General features: G+C 41.7%; 1 protein-coding gene across 1 annotated transcript; it reads left to right on the top strand.

Annotated features, from left to right (window-relative positions):
* Nucleotides 1–4,403: 4,403 nt before the first annotated feature.
* Nucleotides 4,404–22,349, top strand: LOC139547062 (Krueppel-like factor 5). The gene is made up of 4 exons (XM_071356119.1): nucleotides 4,404–4,750; nucleotides 16,657–17,554; nucleotides 19,972–20,031; nucleotides 20,450–22,349. Exons 2-4 carry the CDS (start codon nucleotides 16,669–16,671, stop codon nucleotides 20,626–20,628), a joined length of 1,125 nt encoding a protein of 374 aa, XP_071212220.1. The 5' UTR covers nucleotides 4,404–4,750; nucleotides 16,657–16,668; the 3' UTR covers nucleotides 20,629–22,349.
* The last annotated feature ends 141 nt before the right edge of the window (nucleotides 22,350–22,490 follow it).

The raw sequence follows: 22,490 nt of genomic DNA, 5'->3' as shown, positions 1-22,490 counted from the left end.
GCACAGGACGTACTGGGCTGTGGAGGCGCACTGGAGACCTGGTGCGTAGAACCGGCACACATGGCACCGGACAAATGACACGCTCCTCAAGGCGAGTGTGGAGAGCTGGCACAGGACTTACTGGGCTGTGGATGCGTACTGGAGACCTGATGCGTGGAGCCGGCACAGATTTCACCAGACTAATAGCACGCTCCTTAGGGCAAATGTCGTGCATCTTCCACCAACTCAACAACTCTCTCCCCTCTTTCTCCTCCAATACCTCCATCCACTCTCTGACAGTCTCTGACTCTCTCCATTTACTCTCCTCCAGTTTCTCTCTCTTTTCCCAGACTGGCTCTGGTTCACTCCTCGGCTTCACCAACTACCCTTTGTCCCCCCCCCCAAAAAATATTTTCGGGCTATTTTTGGGGCTTTTTATGTGGCCGCGAACCCCGGCGTCGTCGCTGTCCTCCCTTCTCTCCTGTCGTCTGTTTCCACAGCAGGCTTTAGTGTCTTGCCAAGACTTCCTCCCAAGTCCAGGATATTCTCTCCTTGATCTCCACCAAAGACCAGGATGCCAACTCCTCCCGGGCACGCTGCTTGGTCCCGTTGTGGTGGGATATTCTGTCACAACCGTGTGTAGAGACGGACCAAGGCGCAGCGGAGGTTGAGTTCCACATCTTTATTTCGAAGTGAAACTTAAGCAAAACAATAAAGACTAAACGATACGTGTCACGACCATGGAGTGCTAACATGCAGCTACACATAAACAATATCCCACAAATCACAGGTGGAAAAATGCTACTTAAATATGATCCACAATTAGAGACAACGATAACCAGCTGCCTCTAATTGGGAATCATACAAATCACCAACATAGAAAATAAACTAGAACAACACATAGAAATAAATAAACTAGGTCACCCCCAGTCACGCCCTGACCTACTTCACCATAGAGAAACAATGGCTCTCTATGGTCAGGGCGTGACAACAGTGCCCTCAAAGCTCATCACTAAGCTAAGGACCCTGGAACTCAACACCTCCCGCTGCAACTGGATCCTGGACTTCCTGACGGGCCGCCCCCAGGTGGTAAGAGTAGGTAACAAGACATCTGCCACGCTGATCCTCAACACGGGGGCCCCTCAAGCGTGTGTGCTTAGTCCCCTAATGTACTCCCTGTTCACTCATGACTACATGGCCAGGCACGACTTCAACACCATCATTACATTTGCCGACGACACAACAGTGAGACAGCTATCAGTGTAGCTGAAGGGGAGGAAAGACGTCAAATAATAAGCCTTGAGACAATGAGACTTGGATTGTGTGTGCGCCATTCAGAGGGTGAAAGGACAAGAAAAAATATTTTAGTGCCTTTGAACGGGGTATGATAGTAGATGCCAGGCGCACCGGTTTGTGTCAAGAAATGCAACACTGCTGGGTTTTTCAGGCTCAAAAGTTTCCCGTGTGTATCAAGAATGGCCCACCACCCAAAGGACATCCAGCCAACTTGACACAGCTGTGAGACGCATTGGAGTCAAAATGGGCCAGCATCCCTATGGAATGCTTTCGACACCTCGTAGAGTCTATGCCCGGATGAATTGAGGCTGTTCTGGGGGCAAAAGGTGGGTGCAACTCAATACTAAGAAGCTGTTCCTAAAGTTTGGTATAGTCAGTGAATATTGGAGTTACACCACAAATTATCCAATATTTACTTACCATCAACAAGTAAACATGTATCATCTCGAAACCAAACCAAACAAGACAGTTAAAAAAAACAGTAACATATTATTTGGATAGTCCACCGGTAGATGCTCTAAAGATTATCTAAAGACTATCAGTAACATTTCAACTATCTACTAACCCTAGCCCTAACCTTAACCCTTATCCTAACCCTAAACTTAACCCTTACCCTAGCCCCTAACCTTAACTCTTACCCTAACCCTTATTCTAAACCTAACCCTTACCTTAACCTTAGCAAGCAGTTGCTTATCAACATATAGTTTGTTGATAGTATGACTATACATACTATCCAAATAACGTGTGACCAACAAAACAACTAACGGCTAGCTAGCGTCAAATTCAAAATGAAATACCAGACCATAAAGATCAGTTCCTTAATACATGTTATGTATCCGCACACAGTGTTTCTGAATTAAATATGGAGCTATTTTCATCCAAACATCCCCTCAATGTCTCCCCCTGCCAGAGTCTTTGCAGTTTTCACTGCTGCCCTAAAAATGTTGCCATAAAGTATGCAGTCCTGAAAGACAGCTGCACTACAGTGGCATTTTTAACATGCCTAGCAAGGGACCCAACCAGACCATCAGGACATACAAGGCAGTGTTTCCCAACCTTTTTTGGACCAGGGACTACCAGCTATAGTCCGATGGTCCATCTATGGTTCTCATCCTCGGGAAGATCGCTTCGATTAAAACTGTGAAGTGTGTCAGATGACTATCTCAATGACCAGTCAGCGACATTGCAGGGATCGGTGTTGTTCCACTGCCCAGGGTTGTGTTCACTAAGTGCACACCGGAAAATGAAAACACACATTCATTTATGGACAAGTACAGATGGTACGTCCTTGTCTCAGTTAATTTCAGAATGTTTTATTCTGTTTTGTGCCTACTGAACATGTCCCAGGGGTATCATTTTTTTCTTATGACCAAAGATGTAGAAAAATATCTTATGACTTGTTGTATAAGCTTCGGGAGAAGAAACCCTAACACTTAACTGTTGTACGTGCCTTTCTTGCACTAACACCTGCACTTGTCTTTTCTTACTAACACTGATTTGTACTCTTCTGACCTGGCTATTTTTTGAACTTTTCCTGTTGAAAAACAATATCCTACGTATAAATACAGTAATGTACACACACTTAAGGGTAAACAAATCTGTTTTTTTTAAACAAGTTCAAACATGGAGTAGGCCATTCAAGGACTTGGTCTCGTGGTGCCCTCGGTCATCGGCCTCCCCCTTGCTTGCAGGAGCAATAGAGGAGCAACAGAGAACAAAAGCCCTCCCCCTTGTGCAATGTCACAAGGATACCTGGAACACATATTGAGGTGGGCCTTTTGTTAAATAAATCAGGTGATCATTGAGCGGAAAAGGAGAAGGACTTTAAATTGAATGCACTGACTGTAGATGTGTGTGTGTGTGTGTGTGTGTGTGTGTGTGTGTGTGTAACCTTTAATTTAACTAGGCAAGTCAGCTAAGAACAAATTCTTATTTACAATGACGGCCTACACCGGCCAAAGCCAGTGCGCCGCCCTATGGGACTCCCAATTACGGCCGGTTGTGATACAGCCTGGACAAGAGTGTCTGCTGGCCTCCCGAGTGGTGCAGCGGTCTAAGGTACTGCATCGCAGTGGTTAAGGTGTCACTACAGACCCGGGTTCGATCCCAAGCTGTGTTGCAGCCGGCCGCGACCGGGATACCCATGAGGCGTCGTACAATTGGCCAGCTTCGTCTGGGTTAGGGAAGGGTTTGGCCGGCCGGGATGTCCTTGCCCCAGTGCACTCTAGCAACTCCTTGTGGCGGGCTGGGCGCATGCACGCTGACTTTGGTCGCCAGTTTTACAGTGTTTCCTCCGACACATTGGTGAGGCTGGCTTCCGGGTTAAGCGAGCAGTGAGTCAAGAAGCAGTGCGGCTTGGCAGGGTCGTGTTTCGGAGGACGTATAGGCTCTCAACCTTCGCTTCTCCCGAGTCCGTACGAGAGATGCAGCGATGGTACATAACTGTAACTACCAAGTGGATATCATGCAATTGGGTAGATAAATGGGTAACATTAAAAAAAAATCTAATAAAAATAGGAGTGTCTGCAAAATGACCTAAATGTCAATAAGGGATGGTGTCCCGTTCACATATAGAAGGAACAGTTTGAAACTGTTAAATATACAAGCATTCATCATCACATTTCACACTTTATGGGCAGTTTTCATAGGCTAGGGACTAAAAAGCATTGATGCTGGTTTGAATATTACTTGAATAGAGAGGAGGACCTTGTTGGATTGATTCTGTACAGTCCCTCAAAAAGCCTGGAGTCACAAAGGAGCACATCTTGCTGTACTGTACTGCTGAATCATTCATTCTTATTTAGGTATCCAACACATTCTCATAAAATGCTGGAGGAAAGGAGCTGTTGTGAGTCACAATGTTATTTTAAGAGGCTGTGAACAAGTAACTGAATTAATGAATAGATTCCCTCACACTTGGAAGTTAATCTTCCCACAAATCACGTTGCTGCCTTTCCACGTATCTTTTTACTTGTCTTCCCTCCTCGAAACGGAATGTAAAAGCAAAGGTAATCATTACTTTAAGTCTTATGTTCTGTCTATTCTACAATTGAAAACATATCTTGTCTATTTTTCTACATGTCCAGCCACTCCCTATACAGACAGACGCACCGCTATCACGCAGTTGCGTAATTTGACAAGCGCAAAACAAGAGGGAGTAAGCAGCTGACAACTGCATGGTTTCAGCTATTTGTTCAAATCAGAATTAGTCCTATGCTAAATTACCCCCCCCCCCCACACACATTTTCGCGGACTACTGGATATAACATTATCACCGTTTATGGCCACTGACTTATTAACCAATGATGTTTGAGTCGCTCTGGGGCAGGACGCACCCGAACACTGAAAACCAACTGCACCACCACTAGCGGACAGGCTGAGAGAAGGGCGAGGAAAATATCACGGTCATGGACAAGTCCTCAACAACATGAAGTATACAATCGGTGAAAGCTCTTAATTTCACGACTACAATCTGGTACGGTATTTAATTAGAAAGCGAGTTTACAGTTTGAGCGAGGAGATTGTATGGCATCGTTGATATTTAGGCTATAGTATAGGCTAATATGCTGCCATCTAATTACCAGGCAAAATAGCCTATATGTACAGATCAATAGTGGACTGAGATTAAACGTTTCCCATCTCAATGTATAGAAGGAGATGCATGAAGTCAGCAGCTGGACAGTCTAAATTCAGCTGTAGATTTCCATCGCCTAGACAGGAGCACTAGTTCAGAAGCCCCGCTGCTTGGAGGGGATTTCTTTCATGTGCTAATAGTCTTCAGCCCCAATATACCGCCAAACGATGCGCACTAGTTCCATTTGTTTCGTTTTTTCAAATACTGTAGGCCTGACTACATGTGTTTCAAAATATGTGCATTGACACATGGAGAGTGACAACGTTGCGCATTGTGATCTTGTTTTGCGTTGGTCAGCCTAGTCTTTTTAAGGGATATGGATGGTTTTACGGGAGATGTAGCAGTGTAGCCTACACGATCAATGCTTTACTGCTGACTGGTTGATATGAACGTGATCACCACTCTCTCCGTTTTCCTAGAGCACTGGTATGGCTGCAAAAAAATATAATGTAATAGTGAGATAGTGTATGACGCCATTAGCCTTAGCCAGAGATCCGACTCTATGTACATTTTTCAATTTGAGTTGGTGCGAGTTCCATTCCTTATAATGGCAGCTCGGAGCTGGCACGGGTTATGGCTGGTACATGTAGCTCAATCCAGGGATGCAATACTCCAATGTACTCCAAATTCGCCCAGTATCCAAACTGCCAAACCCTGGCTAGATTAGCCTATGCCACACCAAATTCCAGTAGCCTTCACAGGGTTTATTTCCGTGATTGTTGCTGTATGGGGAACATCCCAGCTGGTCGATTATCTATCAACTAGACTCTGTAACATCATCCTTTTCAATAGAAAGTGCAAACATAACAGCACAACATTAAGTTCTTAACATTCAAGTTATAAGAAATGAAAATGCATTTTCTTTTAATTTCAGTTGTCATCTTCTTTTTTTAAATGATATATAAACAGAGGACACGTTAACACAGACTAGTGATCAACAATGAGAAGATAGTCCTTTTGTTGGTGGCTGAATAAATCCATGCTGACGATTTACCAGGCCCTTGTGAGCAGTTTGTGTGACATCATGGTTTCCTTTTGCTGTTCATGAGTGTACTCGTTGCATGTGGTACAGCTGCTAACAAAGTCTTTCATTTCTGCTTGCATGTTTGGACAGTTTTTAATGTTTCACGTGCCTGGCGGTAGCATGCGTCACCTCCAACGTGACTGGAGTGTATGTGGGTAAGCATCTCTGGACATAGTGATTTGGGGATAATGACATTCTGACCTCTGAACAAGATGCCATTTTGCACGCTGATCTCATCTCGAAAGGTCCAGTATTCTCTCACTGTGAAAGGTGTCTCTTATTTCAGGTACAGCCAACCTGTGAGAACCATGGACTTCAGTGACTGTAGGTGTTCATCCTTGTCAGTGTGTTGCCTAATCTGGGCTAGGCGGTGATCTGTGACGTTTAAGTAGTCTGCCTGATTGATCTGTTGAACATCTTGTTTCTGCTGTAGCGAACAGATGGCATGCTGCTGATAGGCAGTGCCTCTACCTGTACATTGTGCTGTTGCCCTGCTCAGTGTGTTGCAGATGTACATCCCTGGCTTGTAGACAACCTTCACACTGTAGTTTTGCAGTCAGGAGCATGCTTTGAAACCTCTTGGGCACGTTGAGGAGCGGTTTACTGAATATGTCAATGAGTGGTTTGTGGTCAGTTTCAGCAGTGACCAGCTCTCGACTATATAAGTAGTGATGGAAGCACTGGCAGGAGGAGAAGATAATGCTGAGGCACTCTTTCTCAATTTGTGCATAGGTTTGTTCTTTGGGGGGGTGCTCTCGAGGCACTGGTCCTGGTCTTCCAGCATAAGACAGTAGCCAAGTCCACTTTAGCTGGAGTTGCTCTGGATTGTGACAGGCTTCGTAACGTTGTAGTAGTGCAACACTGGCATGGATGAAACCAGAGATTTCATCTCCTGCACTGCGGCCTCATATTTGGGTAGCCAGTGCCATCGTGTGTCTTTGTCCAGCAACTGGCGCAGAGGCTCACAGGCTCACAGACTACTGATAGATGTGGCATGAACTTTGCAAAATAGTTTGCAAAGCCAATGAGACACTGCACTCCTTTTGCATCAGACGGGTTTGGCATGTCGAGGATCGCTCTGACTTTGTCTGGGTCCTGCTTCATGCCTTTGGCCGAGAGAATGTGGCCATGGAAGTGACGTCTTTCACCTTGAACTGCAGCTTCTTCAGGCCAAGAGAGGCCAGCTTCTTCAGGCAGTGCTAGCTGCGCCACCAGAGTCTCTGGGTTCACGCCCAGGCTCTGTCGCAGCCGGCCACAACCGGGAGGTCCGTGGGGCGACGCACAATTGGCATAGCGTCGTCCGGGTTAGGGAGGGTTTGGCCGGTAGGGATATCCTTGTCTCAGTATGTAAAAAAAAAATGTAATAAAATGTATGCACTCTACTGTAAGTCGCTCTGGATAAGAGCGTCTGCTAAATGACTAAAATGTAAATGTAAATGTAAGACGAAGCTTAACTGATCATGGGCGCTCCATCAGTGCCATGAGCTTCACATCGTTGTCGCGTTCTGCTTCTTCGTCTGTGTCACCACAGCCTATGATCAGGACATCATCAGCGATGGGTTCAATGCCCTTGAGCCCAGCCAGTAACTCTTCCTGCTTGCGTTGGTATACCTCAGGCGCCACTGAGACACAAAACGTGAGCTTGAGCAAGCGTTTCTGAATCCACGGGGTCCAGAAGGTAGTCATGAAGCTGCTCTCTTTGTCCAGCTTGCATTGCAGCAATGCATCTCGGTCATCCACCAAGGTGAAAATCCTGGCCTTGGGAAGCTTGTAGAGGACATCCTCCAGTGTCGGCATGATGTCGTAGGAATGTTTTAGTGCTTGGTTCAGATGCTTTGGGTCGATGCAGACCCTCAAATTCTCTGGCTTATTCCCTCTGACCATATTGCTGATCCAGTCAGTTGGTTCAGTCACAGATGTCATGTGGCCATCGACCTCATATTTGTCCAGCTGGGCCTTCACAGCCACTTTCATTGCAATAGGCACACTGAACTGACGCTCTCATCCAATTCAAAGTGTTCCTCCCCAGGTACTGATTCAATGTGCTCATTGAATACGTCGTCATATCTGCTGAGTAGTTGTTCTTTGGACAGAGATCCATGCTGCACACGCTCCACGATGTGCAGGTCATTTGGTACGGTGAACTGCATCAGTCCCAGGCGTTTACATTTAGAGTCTGAGAGGAGAAGATGTTGACAACTGGATTCTGGCACGTAGTACCGGAATCCAGTTGACATTGTTGCAGCTTGTTGTGTAATCGTAGTGTCACAAACCATTTCTTCCCTCTTGAGTGTACAGCCCCAATGGATTCATGCATGTAAATGTCACTTTCACTGTTCTGCTCTGAACACTGAGTGACACCATCAACACAGTGAATCTTGCCCTCACTCACCCTTCTTTTGCTTTTGAGAGACACTTTTGCAAAGTGATTATTAGTTCCACAAGCTCTGCATGGTTTTTCGTAGGCAGGGCAGTGGTCTTTGCCTCGTGTGTTTGCAATTCCACAGTATTTGCATGCTATGGGGCTGTCTTGTGTTCACCATTCGTGGTTAATTGTCTGAATGTCTGCTTGGCAACAGCGTGAACAGTATCAGCGTCGGTGCATGGGGTTTCCATTTCCATTGCTCTCATTCTCATGTCAGTGACTTCGGCAGTGCGGCACATTTCAGTGGCAGTTACTAATGTTAAGCCTCTCTCTTTTAGTAGACGCCAGCGCGTGTCATAATTTGCAATTCCCAGTACTATTTTGTCACAAATCAGTTAATCTTTCAATCCCCCTTATTCACAAGAAGCAGATCTTTCTCTCAGACAGGTTACAAAGTTGTGTACTGACTCACTCTTTTCCTGTTTGCAGCTTCCAAAAACGTTCCTGGCGGGTTGGAAGTAATTCTCCAATGCATTCAGTATGGCCTTTGCATCATCCTGTTGTTGTGCTGTGAGGGTGAGATTGTGCCGGTTGATATGCCTGCATTCACTGCCCATTAAGATCCTCAGAGTTTCCGCATGGACTTCGTTGGGTTTTTAATGTAGACTTGTCGCCAGCACATAGTCCTCGAATTCATCCCTGTCCCAATTAATATTCCACTCCCCTGTAATAACCATGGGTTTTGGTGGTGGAATGTTCACTGCCATAGCGATGCAATAGGAGGTCTCTTTGCCTTCAGCCATCGAGGTAGGTAGTGATGCTAGCTAGCCAGCTAACAACAACTTTCTGTATGATATATTAGATTAAAGAATAAAGGCACACAAATGTCAAGTTCAATAGCCTTGTTCAAGCATTGTACATGTCCCTACATACGGGGTCCAGAGAACAGCCAAGCTAGTCGATTACCTGTCAACTAGACTCCGTAACAGTGATGGGCCTGTGAATACTGAACATGTATGTATGTACTTTATAGGCCATGTCAGTGAAGGATTGGATTGTTAGCTAGCAAATATGCTAACGTTAGCAACCTAGCTAAACATTAGGTTATGGGCTGGCACTGGCAGTATGGGATTATGGAGAGTGAATTCAATTATTTATTCATCATTTTGCTAGGTAGTTATCTAGCTGTGGCCATCTGGATAGTATCAACAAGGGCTTTCTACAAAATACCAACATTAGTGGTGACATTGGAATCTAGACCATAAGCAATACGCACAAATATGCATTGCCAAGCAACGCTACTGCCACCCTCTGGTTTGGAGTATTTTAACAAGGCCGGGTGAATGACAACTCCCAAGGTCTTTGCTGTGTCAACACAAAAGAGATTGACTGCTGTTTGTCTGTCCTACCAGTGTGTATGAGCTTGCTTTAACACTTGTGCACATCTCTCTCAATTCAATTTGCTTTATTGGCATGACGTAACAATGTACATATTGCCAAAGCTTACTTTGGAGATTTTAAAATATGAACATAATAATCAATATTGTCAACGGGACAACAATAACCAAGGGTCAAAATAACCATACATTGAACAATAACAATTAGCATAGAGGACATGTGCAGATTGGTTGGTCCGTCAGACACTGTCCCTCATCTTATGGGCAGGCAGCAATATAATGTATTGCGTGGCCAACCTACAGCTTCTCCGTCCTCCCCTAACAGTATGGGTAGCATATCCTCAACAGAGAGGCATTTGAATAAGGGTTTCACATTTGGGGAAAGTAAACTCTTTTGGTATTGCAGGGTTTGGTAATGATATGGTAGGGGGGTCACTGTATTTTAGATGTTTACAAAACTTAATTGCTCTTTTTTTGAGTTTTTATTATTAGTGGATATTGGCCTAATTCTGCCCTGCATGCATTGTTTGTAGTTTCTCTGGACATGTAGAAGAATCTTACAGAACTCTGCATGCAGGGTTTCAATGGGTTGTTTGTCCCATTGAGTGAAATCTTGTTTTGCAAGTGGATCCCACATCTCGCTGCCATAAAGTGCAATTGGATCAGTGACACATTCAATTAGTTTTATCCAAATATTTCAATTTTAAATGGTTTATTAATGGCGTAGAATGCCCTGCGTGCTTTCTCTCTGTTCATTCACTTCATCATTAAGTGTGTGCAGTACTCTATATGTTTTGTACCAATTGAGAACTGTGGTCTATTTCCCTGAGATCTGGATTGTCTCTGGAAAATGATTATTTTAGTATTTTTGGGGTTTACTGCCAGGGCCCAGGTCTGGCAGTACTGCTCTAGAAGGTCCAGGCTCTGCTGTAGGCCATGTGCTGTGGGTGACACCAGGCACAGGTCATCTGCGAAGACCAGACATTTAACCTCTGAATTGTGGAGACTAACACCAGGGGCTGAGGATTTTTCTAGAATAGTTGCCAATTCGTTGATGTAAATTTTGAAGAGTGCAGGGCTCAGATTGCAACCCTGGTGAAGGCCCTGACCCTGGTTAAAGAATTCTGTTCTTTTCTTGCCAATTTTGATGCCCTCTACACCACTTTAAATAACTTTGTAGAACAGTCCTGTATGCCAAATTGAATCAAATGCCTTTTGGAAGTTGATAAAGCAAGCGTACATTTTAGAATTATTTTGGTGGACATGTTTATCAATCAGGGTGTATAGGCTGTAAGTTTTTTTGGTACATCTTGAGATGTTTTGGTTTGTATCCAATTTGGCTTTTAATCAAGACATTGTGCTTATTGATGAAGTTTTTACATTTATAATACTGCAGAAAACCTTGCCCAGGTTACTGTTCAAACAAATGCCTCTGTAATTGTTAGGGTCAAATTTGTCTCTATCCTTAAAGATTGAGGTTATGAGTTCTTGATTCCAGATGTCAAGGAACTAAAGAAACAGTTTTAACCTCTAACGAGTCACAAACCCAGATCCGGGATCCCCCCCATCAAAAAAGCTGACTAGCATAGCCTAGCCTAAAGCCACAGGGATATCATATAATAAAATGTTCATGAAATCACAAGTCCAAGACACCAAATGAAAGATACACATCTTGTGAATCCAGCCATCATTTCTGATTTTTAAAATGTTTTACAGGGAAGACACAATATGTATTTCTATTAGCTAACCACCATAGCAAAAGACACAACTTTTTTTTCTCCACCATTTTTTTCCTGCATAGGTAGCTATCACAAATTCAACCAAATAAAGATATAAATAGTCACTAACCAAGAAACAACTTCATCAGATGACAGTCTGATAACATATTTATTGTATAGCATATGTTTTGTTCGAAAAATGTGCATATTTCAGGTATAAATCTTAGTTTTACATTGCAGCCACCATCACAACTCTCACCAAAGCAACTAGAATAACTACAGAGAGCAACGTGAATTACCTAAATACTCATCATAAAACATTTATGAAAAATACACAGCGTACAGCAAATGAAAGACAAAGATCTTGTGAATCCAGCCAATATTTCAGATTCTTTAAGTGTTTTACAGCGAAAACACAATTTAGCATTATATTAGCTTACTACAATAGCCAACCACACAGCAGCATTGATTCAAGCCAACAATAGCGATAACGAATAAACCAGCAAAAGATATTTATTTTTTCACTAACCTTCTCAAACTTCTTCAGATGACAGTCCTATAACATATTACACAATACATATATTGTTTGTTCGAAAATGTGCATATTTAGCGGCACAAATCGTGGTTATACAATGAGAATAGTAGCCAAGCTGCCAACAAAATGTCGGGAGAAATCTTGGGAGAGGCACCTAATCTAATCATAAACTTGACTAAAAAATACAGGTTGGACAGCAAATGAAAGATACACTAGTTCTTAATGCAACCGCTGTGTTAGATTTTTATAATTAACGTTACTATGACATATTGCGAGATTAACGTTACTATGACATATTGCGAGACCGTGCCGAAATTAATGGCGGAATTATTGTTTAACATTTTTCAACATAAATACAAATTAACAGCATAAAGACTTCTTACTATTTGTTGAGCTTCCATCAGAATCTTGGGAAAGTTGTCCTTTGTCCATAATAATCGTTGCTCGGCTGTAGAATGTCATCTTCAACCATGTAATTAGCAGCAAACATTAGCTATGTGGCCCAGACATGCCCAACTCTTCAAAACGCAGCACTAAGAAATTTCCGAAAATCTCAATATACTCATATAAACTGATATAACTCGGTTTAAAATAACTACGTTATGATGTTTCAAACACCTATATCGAATAAAATCAGAGCCGGATATATCTAACGCCGATAACGTGAGCTTTTCAGAATGCCATCCTGAGGTCTGCTTTGCGCCATGACGAACGTTGAAAAGGGTGCACCCCTCGTTCCAAGACCATTTATACGGCCTCAGATCTACCTAGCAACACCATTCAAATCCTCACTGCTTACTGACATCTAGGGGAAAACGTATACAGTGCATGTCGACCAATAGAATAATTGCAAATTAATTAACTGACCCTGTAACAGAGTGCCTGATTTCAGATTTCTCACTTCCTGACAGGAAGTTTGCTCCAACTTGAGTTCTGTTTTACTCACAGATATAATTCAAACGGTTTTAGAAACTAGAGAGTGTTTTCTAACCAATAGTAATAATAATAATATGCATATTGCATATTGTACGAGCAAGAATTGAGTATGAGGCAGTTTAATTTGGGAACGTTTTTTTACAAAGTGAAAACAGCGCCCCCATATTGACAAGAAGTTAACTTCATACGTGAGTTCCAAATATCTCTAACGGTCGCCCCAGCGTGAGTTTTTTTTTTTATGCACGTGATGTCAGAATACGCTCACTGTTCCAAAATATGATTATTGCGCAACAGGACAGTTAATATATGCTGCTAATTATCTATAGGCTATGTTTCAACTTGTCAATTTCCAATGATTTTCAGTTAACAGTTTGAATTGAGGTGTGTTCCGCCTCCTCATTAATTCATATATAAGTAGCCCATTTCAGTGTTGCAGACAATTTTACGTTTTGAAGTGCGCCGGACAAACTTCTCTCTTTGAGGAGAGCCCACACACTTCACCAATTTTTACGCAGATCAAGTATGCAGATATTTGCACAGTCTTGCATGAATTGGAAACATTTCTGGGTGGCGCTCGCATTGCCTTGTTTACTTACAAATAATAACTTTGGACACGTGTGCGTTGCTATCAAAGTAAATTCCTTATTTTCTGTATATCATGTTGTCGTTTCTACTGTAGGTGCATACAGTATGTATGTACAGTTGAAGTCGGAAGTTTACATACACTTAGGTTGGAGTCATTAACTCATTTTTCAACCACTCCATAAATTTCTTGTTAAATCAAACAATAGTTTTGGCAAGTCGGTTAGGACATCTACTTTGCATGACACAAGTCATTTTTCCAACAATTGTTTACAGACAGATTATTTCAAATATAATTTGAAAAAATTGTAGACCTCCACAAGTCTGGTTCATCCTTGGGAGCAAGTATAAACACCATGGGACCATGCAGCCGTCATTCCGCTCAGGAAGGAGACGCGTTCTCTCTCCTAGAGATGAACATACTTTGGTGTGAAAAGTGCAACTCAATCCCAGAACAACAGCAAAGGGCCTTGTGAAGATGCTGGAGGAAATAGGAACAAAGGTATCTATATCCACAGTAAAACGAGTCCTATATCGACATAACCTGAAAGGCTGCTCAACAAGGAAGAAGCCACTGCTCCAAAACCACCATTTTAAAAAAAGCCAGACTACGGTTTGTAACTGCACATGGGGACAAAGATCGTACTTTTTGGAGACATGTCCTCTGGTCTGATGAAACAAAAATAGATCTATTTGGCCATAATGAACATCGTTATGTTTGGCGGAAAAATGGGGAGGCTTGCAAGCTAAAGAACACCATCCCAACCATGAAGCACAGGGGTGGCAGCATCATGCTGTGCGGGTGCTTTGCTGCAGGAGGGACTGGTGCACTTCACAAAATCAATGGCATCATGAGGAGGAAAATGATGTGGATATATTGAAGCAGAATCTCAAGACATCAGTCAGGAAGTTAACAAACTATAGTTTTGGCAAGTCGGTTAGGACATCTACTTTGTGCATGACACAAGTAATTTTTTCAACAATTGTTTACAGACAGATTATTTCACTTATAATTCACTGTATCATAATTCCAGTGGGTCAGATGGTCGCAAATGGGTCTTCCAAATGGACAATGACCCGTTGTATACTTCCAAAGTCTTGGCAAAATTGCTTAAGGACAACAAAGTCAAGGTATTGGAGTGGCCATCACAAAGCCCTGACCTCAATCCTATAGAAAATGTGTGGGCAGAACTGAAAAAGCGTGTGTGAGCAAGGAGGCCTACAAACCTGACTCAGTTACCCCAGCTCTGTCAGGAGGAATGAGCAAAAATTCACCCAATTTATTGTGGGAAGGCTACCCAAAATTATTGACCCAAGTTAAACAATTTAAAGGCAATGCTACCAAATACTAATTGAGTGTTTGTAAACTTCTGCCCCACTGGGAATGTGATGAAAGAAATAACAGCTGAAATAAATCATTCTCTCTACTCTTATTCTGACATTTCACATTCTTAAAATAAAGTGGTGATCCTAACTGACCTAAAACAGGTCATTTTTACTAGGATTAAATATCAGGAATTGTGAAACACCTTAGCCAAATACATTTAAACTCAGTTTATGTAAACTTCTGACTTCAACTGGATGTATGGAGCATAATGAATTTAGAGTTGTATTCACATGTTTTCAAGTGCTGGTAACGAATAATGCATTCCGATTATTGCATAGATCGTAATGGATGCCTATGATGTGTGTAAAATACTTTTTTGACGGTTGTGCTGATTTTATAATGAGCTAAGCTAATGCTAAGCTATTTGCCAGCTATGTGTATGTGTGGCGCCATGTTTGCTGACATTATACCATGCATTCTGGGTGTCACGTAATCTGTCAGACCAAAGATGTTATATTGAGGTGCATGAATAGTTCACTCATCTTTCGGGTAAACGTCTGGAAGTGTATGAAGGGAAGTGAATGATCGTAGATGACACACCCCCTTCAACATGCATACTATAAACAGACCAAACTCCTCTTGTCTCCTCTTATCTTTGGTTGATGCGAAAAAACAAACATGGAGGCGCGCACAAACTACCCTTTGTCGGATTACTTTCGATTTCTAGAAAGTGTTTTACTCAATTATTTTGATCAATGGTGAGCTCATTAATTATAAATAGTAATTGCTATTAGCTAATTCATATTGTAGTTTCTCTCAGCCGAGAGTTATAAAAATATGACTGCTTGTGTTACGTCAGTCTTTCCACAGTTAGCGCTAGGACAAATGTACCCTACATTTTTCCGGATTGGATGATTGTGTTATGCTGTAGCTACTTCTGTGAATGTCTGAACATTGCATCCCAAAAATAAACTGCTCACATTCTGGACATAACTTTGTAAGGACTGTGTTTTTGCAAAATGTTTCTGTGAAAAAAAGTGTGGCCTTCTCAAATGCTGATTGTTGCGTCAATCGAAACAGGACGTTCTAAATAAGTGTTCTAATCACACCGGTTTGAGCATACGCTGCAGGGACCACTGTAGAATGATCACAGTTTACAGGGCTGTGAATGTGTGGTTGTTTCCATGTCTGTTCTTTTGAGAAACAATGCAATTTGGCTGTGATCAGACACAGGTGTTAGTGGCTTGATGGTGAATAAGCTGAGAAAGAAAGGGTCAAGGTCAATGTCTGTAATTATATACTCTCTCTCACACACAGACACAAACAAAGCTTTAAGTACGTTTAAAACTTCAGGCATTTTAAATGAGTGTGACTATAGGAGAAAAAAACTGGCCTATGCATACAAAGAGCTTTTAAACTTGTCCAGCAATGTTATGAAAACATTGTAACCATCTGTACTGTTTAGATAACTTTACACGCATAGGTCTACACCCATTCTCTCTCATTTACTCCTGCTCTCATGCTATTGACTATTATATTGATTACCTCATTGTGGCGAATGAACCTATTCCTTTTCAGTTCTTCCCAGGCAGAAAAAAAAACATATGCTAACTTTCACATGATTTTGGCTAGAGGCACACTGTCTTCAGCTATTTAAAGGCGCAAGCATTGACTGTAGCTGTGTTCTGGGTCCATGCGGAAACACTTGCGCTTAAAAGGTTTCCGTGCGGTGAAGAAATTGGAGATGTGATTAAAGGTGTCACCTTTTTTGTTACTGCGATTAACATGTCACGTGTTAACTTTCACAGCCCTAGTATTGAATGTAACTCACAAATACTCCATATATTTTTTTTTACCTTGCAGGGTAGTTCCGAGATGGACAAATATCTGTCACCTCCTCAGAATATCCCAGACACCAGACAGCCATCTTTCACGGAGGACCTTGGTTCCCCATACAGCATCAACATGAGTCTCCTCCTACCTGACGTTACCTACCTGTGCCCCAGCCTGTGTCTGCCTATGAGACCCATCAAGACAGAGCCTCTCTCCCACTCCTTCATCCATCCCAGTTGCCAGTGCAACCCTGGTCCTACAACCCTTCCAGAACACTCTGGGCTTTATGGCGCTTCGACAGACACAGGAAGCAGTCTGTTCATTAAACAGGAAATGTCCTCCCTGGACTTCCCAGACAATCCGTTGTTCCAGCTGTTGAACTCTGAGCTGGAGCAGCTGGTGCCCGATCATCCTGTGAACACCAACCTCCACAGTGGGGTCCCTGTGTCCTCGTCTGTCCCTTTCAGCAACGTCCACATACCATCCCCCCAGATTGTTGTCAAATCGATGGGATGCCCACAAAAAGATGGCAATCCTCTGACAACCCAGTTCGCAAGCCATTCGCAGCAGCGACCAGACTATCTTCCTCCATCCCCGCCTAACTCTCAGCCAGGGAGCCCAGACAGAGGGAAAGAGCTGATTCAGAATCGTTCTCCGCCTTCATCTTATGCAGCCAGTATTGCCTCGAAACTAAGACCTGGTCTTAGGCCAGTCCAAAGCTCTGGTCTAGGACCAGTTCCGAGCACCAGTCTTAGATTAGTTCAGAGTCCATGTCTTGTTCAAAGTCAAAGTTCTAGTCTTGGAGCAGGCCAGAACCCTTGTGTTGGGCCAGTGTCCCCAACGTTGGCTCAATCAGTTCCAGAGAGGTTTAACCACAGGAATAACCCTGACCTGGAGAGGAGGAGGATACATCACTGTGACATTCCAGGTGAGGAGACATGACAGGTAGTCTCAATTCACTAAAGCAGGGTTCCCAAACTGGCGGCCCGGGGGCCGAATTTGGCCCGTGGGTTGTTTTATGTGGCCCTCCCCATGTTTTCTGAGCATAGAAAATAAATATATACAGTACCAGTCAAAGGTTTGGACACACTAACTCATTCAAGGCTTTTTCTTTATTTTCTACATGGTAGAATAATAGTGAAGCATTACAGAAGGCCTCTTTTAGTGTCCTAAGTTTTCATAACTGTGACCTTAATTGTCAACCATCTGTAAGCTGTTCGTGTCTTTACGACCGTTTCACAGGTGCATGTTCATTAATTGTTTATGGTTCATTGAACAAGCATGGGAAACAGTGTTTAAACCCTTTACAATGAAGATCTAAGAAGTTATTGGGATTTTGAAAGACAGGGTCCTGAAAAAGGGACATTTATTTTCTTGGTGAGTTCATATTTCATATTCTTCAAAGTAGCCACCCTTTTTCCTAGCTGACAGCTTTTCACACTCTTGCATTTCAATTAACAGGTGTGCCTTGTTGAAAGTTCATTTGTGGATAATGCGTTTGAGCAAATCAGTTGTGTTATGAAAAGGTAGGGGTGGTATACAGAAGATTTTGGTCTTTTACCCTATTTGGTAAAAGACCAAGTCCATATTATGGCAAGAACAACTCAAATAAGCAAAGTGAAACAACAGTCCATAATTACTTTAAGACCTGAAGGTCAGTGAATCCTGAACAGTTCAAGAACTTTAAAAGTTTTTTCAAGTGCTGTAGCGAAAACAATCAAGCACTATGTTGAAACTGGCTCTCATGAGGACCGCCACAAGAAAGGAAGACCCAGAGTTGCCTCTGCTGCAGAGGATACGTTTATTAGAGTTACCAGCCTCAGGAGTTGCAGCCTAAATAAATGCTTCACAGAGTTCAAGTAACAGACACATCTCAACATCAACAGTTCATAGGAGACTACGTGATCTCCGCATGTGTGGGACCCACCATGAAGTATGGAGGTGTGATGGTGTGGGGGCGCTTTTCTGGTGACACTGTCTGTGATTTGTTTAGAGTTCAAGGTTCACTTTACCAGCATGGCTACCACAGCATTCTGCAGCGTTACGCCATCCCATCTGGTTTACACTTAGTTCCACTATCATTTGTTTTTCAACAGGACAATGACTCAACACATCTCCAGGCTGTGTAAGGGCTATTTGACCAAGAAGGAGAGTGATGCAGTGCTGCATCAGATGACCTGTCTTCCACAATCACCCGACCTCTACCCAATTGAGCTGGATTAGGATGAGTTGGACCGCAGAGTGAAGGAAAAGCAGCCAACAAGTGCTCAGCATATGTGGGAACTCCTTCAAGACTGTTGGAAAAGCATTCCAAGTTAAGCTGGTTGAGAGAATGCCAAGAGTATGCAAAGCTGTCAAGGCAAGGGGTGCCTTCTTTGAAAGATCTAAAATATATTTTGATTTGTTTAACACTTTTTTTGGTTACTGCATGATTCCATATGTGTTATTTCATAGTTTTGATGTCTTAACTATTTTTCTACAATGTAGAAAATAAAGGAAAACCGCTTGAATGAGTTGGTGAGTCCAAACTTTTGACTGGCACTGTATATATATTTCTTGGTATGAATGTTCATTGTTGAACAACTTCAGGAAATCAGCTCCAATTGATTAAAATGTTGGAAATGTATTCCCATGCATAAGAGACACTTTTGATCGTATACAAATTTAAGGAAGGTTTGAAATGATTGTTTTAGTTAAATATTATACTGTATCTTTTTGGGCTTCTTGTGGTCAATTTGCAGTCTACAAATTATTTGTAAATACGTTTCGGCCCACTGACCATCTGCTCAAGAAAAAAACATCCCGCAGGTGAATCTAGTTGATTATTCCTGCACTAAAGTCTATCTAAGCTCGGTAGTCGAAGTTGTGTATTTGAGGTTTAAAAGGCTTTTGAAGTGTGTCATTTCCACCTTGAGGTTCCAGACTTGACTTTCCCTTACGAAAAATGTATCAAAATATCCATAAAAAATTATCCGTTCAATAGTTCCAATGTTCTGTTGCTGCAGGAATATTTTCCAGCTGCAGCAAACTGGCTCAAATTAAGATCCTACGTCTGTAGTGGGAGAGAGTCTTTGGTTTGCTCATGAGTAATAAAGACTAGTAGGAGATTAGATGATTATGTTCTTGAAACCCATGGAATTGAATCATACAGATCAAACAAACAGAACATTAAACGGTTCCATAAAAGTCTAACTTGATTTATAAGCATGAAATGAATGCATTGTGTGGCTTATAATTCAATCATGACCATTTAACACCACTCTGTCAGATGTAGGATGTTATTCCTGTTAATCAATTCAAGTTATGTTGTAATGACATGCATTTGGTTCCATTCTTTTTCATCAGGATGTAAGAAAGTCTACACCAAGTCCTCCCATTTAAAGGCCCATTTGCGGACACATACGGGTAAATGTTTTACTGGTAACATTATAAAAGTCCTGTTATGGGAAACTCCTCTCTTATTTTGGGGGGCCAGTATGTTATGTTGCCAGGCAAAATAATGCTTTTGGCATGCAGATGCATTCTGAATGCTAAATGAGATCTTGCCCGCCAAATGTTGCCGCGTGTTGTCGAACGTGTTTTAAACACCTTAAACAAATAAAACAAATGTTGCCTTGTTTGTGTTTTTATGTCTATCTATTATTTTTAAAAATATATAGATTCTATTTCATTCAAGAGAGTTGTGTAAAATATTAAATATCTTTACTGACCTTATAAAAACAAATATTATGTTTAAGTATTTAGTTAGTACTGTACATTTGTGACATAACATGATCAACCCTGTTTCTGCTGTTGAATAATGTCATTGTGTGCTGCATTCCAGGAGAGAAGCCGTACCAATGCTCCTGGGAGGGATGCGAGTGGCGCTTTGCTCGTTCTGACGAGCTGACACGCCACTTCAGGAAACACACAGGGGCCAAGCCATTCCACTGTGTTGTGTGTAACCGCTGTTTCTCCCGGTCTGACCACCTGGCTCTACACACGAAGAGGCACCGGAGCTAGAGAAGCCTACATACAGTATATCCTTTTTTTTATTCGATCAAAGTCAAATTAAACTTTATGTTGAATCTGTTGTGCTGACAATTGTTTCACAGGATAAGGCTCCCTGTCCTTACTGAGAAATAAATGTGTTGCTGAAACACACATGGATTTGATTTATTGTACCCATATATCTTACACTGACTGCAATATGGATGTAGCTTTTCCATGTATCTATTTCAGTAAATGCTGCCATGGTTTGATTTTTGAATAAGAGCACACAGTTGGAAACAAGCTAATTTCAGTGTCTCTATGATTTATCTACAGGAGTGTTTCCCAAACCTCTGCTCATGTACCCCCAGCCATTTCACCTATTTGATCTATTCCAGTACTAGCACACCTGATTCAACTAATCATTTGATTGTAAAGTTGACGGCCCGGTTTCCCAAAAGCATCTTAAGGCTAAGTTCATTGTTAGAACCTTCGTAGGAGCATCGTTAAATCTCAGAGCTGTTTCCCAAACCATCGTTATTAAAGTTGTACTTGAAAACACTCATAATATAACGCCTGCCTCAGACCACTCGTAGAAGAACTAAGTGTGCCATTATTCGTTTTTGCCCTCACTTCATACACAGAAGATATCCGCTAAACATAGAATCACATGGTTTATCCGTTGAAATACATTTCATGTTCAATTCATTTAGTTCTATTTTGCTACTTGTAGGCTACCGTCATTTGTCTCAATATATTTCATGATGTACCAAATCTGTGATTGAGTGCATTTTTATTGGGTAAGCATTAGAATAAGCCGCCTCAAAACTTGCAGTCGTAGGTGGTAATACTGTTTCTCTCTAGGAGCTGATCCGTAGTCAGTATTGTGAAATAATTATAATGTTAGCGAAATATTTGAATGGAGAAAGTTGATCCGAGAGCAGCACTCCCTTTCTTTCAATCCTATCAGTATCGACACATGCTCCAACGACGCACTTAGCGACCGTTCTCTCTGCATGGTGTTTTGGGAAACGCATGTTACATCTTCGGCTGTTGTAGGAAAGATTACATTGTTAAAACACTCGTAAGCCTAAATTCCATCGTTATAGATTGAAAAAGTTAAACAGTTGGGGTTCTCAATTTACAGTTATCTCTGTCTTTTCTACTTGGTATCGGTACTTCAAGGCAAAATATTTTAATGTATTGCTATCGACGTCTAAGTATGACTACGACTACATTTAAATCCTGTATATCGTGTACAAATGGAAGTCGAAGTAATATTTTTTTTTTAATCTTGTTTAAGAATGATATCACACATTAGTACTGAGTATCTAAGTGCCTTTTGATGTTTTATTAATGAATTAAAGACTAAGTAAGTAGAGTCCATTGACTATTGCTACATTTTTTGGCTATAAAAAAAATGTAAGATAGTCACTGTGTTGTACATTTTTCTTTTTTTGAATTTGATTAAATTCATTGAATAATAAGAGCTATCATTTCAGATTACGAGAATGTGTTCAAATATAAACATTTTGTATCCTCTGTATTTCGGATCTTATTGTCAATGTTTTGTTTATTTCTCCTTTAAACTGTAAACTGGTTTACACTGAATTTAAATGATACTAAGTAGTGCTTAAAAAAATATTAGTGTTCAGCATTTTGAGATGTCATACTTATAGGCTATAATGTCCAATCTGTGCCAAGATTGCTAAGTGAGCAACAAAACATGATAATAAACTGGGTTTACAATGTTATACCTTGGGAAAATGTATTTTATTGTATTCAAGGTATGTGTGGATTGATATAGTATTCACCTGTCATAGCAACAAAGAATTTGAACCTCACACCCACTGTGTTGACACTGCCCTGTGATAAAAGAACACCAATGATCCGTG

Source organism: Salvelinus alpinus, chromosome 20 (assembly GCF_045679555.1).
Source record: "Salvelinus alpinus chromosome 20, SLU_Salpinus.1, whole genome shotgun sequence".
NCBI classification, from domain to species: Eukaryota; Metazoa; Chordata; class Actinopteri; order Salmoniformes; family Salmonidae; genus Salvelinus; species Salvelinus alpinus.
The sequence above is the reverse complement of the archived record's forward strand: the minus strand, read 5'-3'. Positions and strand labels throughout refer to the sequence as shown.